The sequence below is a fragment of the Malus sylvestris genome, chromosome 8 (genome assembly GCF_916048215.2).
Source record: "Malus sylvestris chromosome 8, drMalSylv7.2, whole genome shotgun sequence".
NCBI lineage: Eukaryota > Viridiplantae > Streptophyta > Magnoliopsida > Rosales > Rosaceae > Malus > Malus sylvestris.
The window spans coordinates 23884203-23888107 of record NC_062267.1 but is presented as its reverse complement, the minus strand read 5'-3'; the positions used below and the strand labels follow the sequence as shown (position 1 = coordinate 23888107).

The 3905-nt window shown below is 41.0% G+C and overlaps 1 protein-coding gene across 1 annotated transcript; it reads left to right on the top strand.

Moving 5' to 3' along the window:
- Nucleotides 1-808: 808 nt before the first annotated feature.
- Nucleotides 809-2578, top strand: LOC126631201 (serine/threonine-protein kinase-like protein At3g51990). Its single transcript, XM_050301372.1, has one exon. It carries the CDS (start codon nt 930-932, stop codon nt 2487-2489), a length of 1560 nt encoding a protein of 519 aa, XP_050157329.1. The 5' UTR covers nt 809-929; the 3' UTR covers nt 2490-2578.
- The last annotated feature ends 1327 nt before the right edge of the window (nt 2579-3905 follow it).

Genomic DNA, 3905 nt, shown 5'->3' with positions numbered 1-3905 from the left:
CTTCTTAGTATTACCTTTTAAATCGTTAAAGACCAACAACCCCAAGAAATTCCTCTCAAAGCTGCATACTTTTGCATGTAAAAAACATTAGAAATAATGCAAACCTACCTTTGCCAAAGTTCAAAATTTGCAGCACACCTCTTTTGAATTTTTTTCACATCTTCCCCTTTCTTTACCCCAAAACCAAAAGCTGTGCAACACATTACCATATTCAAAGACTTTAGGAGCCAGTTTAGTATAAGGGGTGTGACATCTACACATCTCATTTTACTTTTTACATATCTTTTTAATTTTCTATCGTCAAATCAAATGAATTGAAGAAGATCAACAGACATAAATTATCAAGGGATGCGTGAGAAGTAAAATAGAGTGTGTGGATAACATATTCCTAGTAGAAAGGGAAAGTGCTAAGGGGTAGAGGCTTTATTTATTCATGAAATTTAGCTCTTTAAATTTTTGTTTTTCTAATATTGTGAGAGGTTAAGGTAAAAAGTTTGTTAGATGGCTAACTTCTATTGGCTATGAGTTTCCTTCTAAATTGATCCTGGGTAAGAGCTGTGGAGCCTGAAAAAGTAATGAACTATTTTAACCTAAACTAAATATATCTCATTAAAAATTAAACTTTGTAATTTAGAGCTAAATATTACTCTTGTGCTCTAACCTCTCACAACAAACCTCCCCTCTCTATATGCATTATATAGTGTTACTCACACATTTATTTTTATTTTAAATACTTTTTTTAATTTCTAGAAAAATCAATTGTTAAAATTAAAAATTAAAAAATAGTGTGAAGTAAAAATGAATACATGAATATTATTAGTGGCTTTTGCAGCTTCACACCACCTCCTCCCTCCCCTCCCACCTTTACCTTTATCACCTCCCTCTCATCCTCCTCACTTCCTCGAAAAATCCACTGAAAGATTAACAGCATGGGTTACTTCTTGTGCAAAGCAGAGTCGGCAATCGCCACCTGCGATCCCTTCAACTGGGACCGCAAGAGAAAACCTAGAACCCGCAAACCCAAACCCAATAACAAGCCCATCAAGATCAGACACTTTTACTACAACGACCTCGTCGCCGCCACCAATGGTTTCGCCGCCGACAGATTTCTGGGCAAAGGAAGCCACGGAAGCGTCTACAAGGCCATTCTCGACGGCGGGAGCCTCGTTGCCGCCGTTAAGAAAACGAAAACCACGAAACCATCGCAAACGGCGCCGTCCTCGTCGGCGAGTCTTCACAATGTGGAGAACGAGATCGAGATCCTCTCGAGAGTCCACCACCCCAGGCTCGTCAATCTAATCGGGTTCAGCGCTGATGGAAGAAACAACAATAAATTGCTCGTCGTCGAGTACATGCCCAACGGCTCCCTCAACGACCTCCTCCACTTAAACTCCCGACCTCCCGGTTGGTCCCGGAGGGTCCAGTTCGGTTTGCACGTGGCGAAAGCGGTTCAGGCGCTCCACTCGTCGAACCCTCCCGTCATCCACCGCGACATTAAGTCGTCCAACGTATTAATCGACAAGGACCGGAACGCGCGGCTCGGCGACTTAGGGCTGGCGTTGAGGGGACACGTGGAGGATGTTCTAGTTAAGTGTACGCCGCCGGCGGGGACGTTAGGGTACCTCGACCCGGGCTATCTTGTGCCGGGGGATCTAAGCGCCAAGAGCGACGTCTTCAGCTTCGGAATACTCATGTTGGAGATTTTAAGCGGGAGAAACGCCATAGACGTGAATTACAGTCCGCCGTCGGTGGTGGACTGGGCCGTGCCGATCATAAAGCACGGTGACATCGCCGGGATTCTGGACCCGAGAATCGGACCGCCGTCGGACCACGCCGTCATCCGCCGTGTGGCGTTGTTGGCCGCGAAGTGCGTGCGGTCGTCTGCCGAGAGGCGGCCCACAATGGCTGAGGTCGTTGAGCGTCTGAAGCTCGCGAGGAAGAAAATTCACGCAACGCCGATCTGGAGCAGCTTCAAACGGCGCGTGAACATGAAGAGGGTGGAGGATAAAAACAATCATCATCAGATTCACCAACCCGAGTACGAAGAGGTTGTAAACGTGAAGAGCGTGAGAGGAGGGAGTAGGAGGAGGTTGAACGGGAAGGTAGCGAGTGTGATGGGCGCAGAGTGCGAGGGTGAGAGCGAGGCGATGATTGGTGGGCGCGTGAGGAGGTCAAAGTCAATTGGGTCGGTGAATGAGATTAAAGCAGCCGGGGGAGGGAATGAGGTGCGGAAGGGAGCAGGAGGAGGGGTGGCGGTGAGGGTGGCGCCGTCAGTGGTGAGGTTGAACAAGTCGAGGTCAACGGGGGTGTTGAATTTGAGTAGTCCGAGGGTGGTGCGTCATCAGAAAAGAGGGTTTGTGTTTGAATTTGGAGGGAGGGAGGTTGATTCGGTGGAACTGGATATGTCAAAGTGGATGATTAGTTTGGATAGAAGTGAGAAATCTGACAAGAAAATGTCCAAAACCACTGGTTTCTATCTGACTAGTTGAATTAATTTGGGATTATTGTGTTGTTTACTCAACATGTTGTATGTTTGTACTTTATTATGATCGAGGAAAAGAATTAGAATTAATTAGAATTATGCCACATTTATTATTTTTTTAAAAAATTATTGCATTTTTGTATTAGGATTTCATGAAAATTTTATGGTGCTAAAAAAAACATAATGTTAGAGAGACCGAAATTTTAAACCAAATTTGCAAATCAGATGATGTGTGCTCAATGAAAAATGTATATTAATTAACATTTGAGTAACAATCTAATCATCAATAACCACATCATTTAATTTATAAAATTTAATTTTCTAACATTACCCGCTCTAAAATATTGAATGTTTCGATATTAGAAAAATAGAGAAAATTCATGTGATTGAATTAGTTGAAGATGATGCATGTGTGGACACTTAAAACGTCCAACTTGAAACGTCAAAGATTTGTACTAAAATGTCAACTGGTTTGTCAAACTTGAATTTAATGTGAGCTGTGTATATATATGTGTGTGTATGAGAAAACAGTTTAGTTTAGTTGTTGTAAGTAGTTTAGTTACAGTATTGGTGTTGTACTTTTTTACTTTCTAACTGAATTCAAATCTCTAACTATGGTTTAATGAGACCACTCTATTCACGATATTCTCTCTCGTACGGATACCATCTTATTAATAAATATTGTACATTTATAAAAGCCATAAATAAAGTTAAACCATATTTTTGCGTAGTATTTTCTACACAAAAATAAAAAATGTATTTCAAATTTGACAATAAATATATTATAAATAAAAATTGTAGTTTATCGTTTAATTTCTTAATATTATTTTTCTTCTAATTTTATTTTTAAAACTTTTATATTGAAATCATGTTACAATCCTAGATCCGAGTGCGAACCTTGAGCATACATAAGCCCATGCATCGTATGCGTAAATCAGCCAGCTGATAGCAGCATTCGTCGAACCAAGAAAGATTGACTGTTTGGTAACTGGATTAGGGAGGAGGATTGTCTGCCCTCCTAGTTTCAGTGCCCTTCCATGCCCTCCTGATTGTGTGGTCACGGTTAAGCCACGTTAATATTTTATATTACTATTTATTTTTGTCTTATTATATCTATAAAAAAATAATATAAAATAATGATGTGGCTTAACCGTGACCACACAAAACAGGAGGGCATGGAAGAGCATTGAAACTAGGAGGGCAGACAATCCTCCTCCCTGGATTAGGTCGGTCTTTGAAAGCGGAATCTTAGATAACCCATGTCCCTGCTTTTGGACAACCTTTGTAAAGACCTTTGATCTTTGGTGTTACATTGATTTACATTAGTGGAGACATGATATGAAGAGCAAGCTTATGGGGTTTTATATTGCTTATCATGTTTTGAGTGAAACACTCTAGCCTTTAATGTGTGATTTCTTTCTGA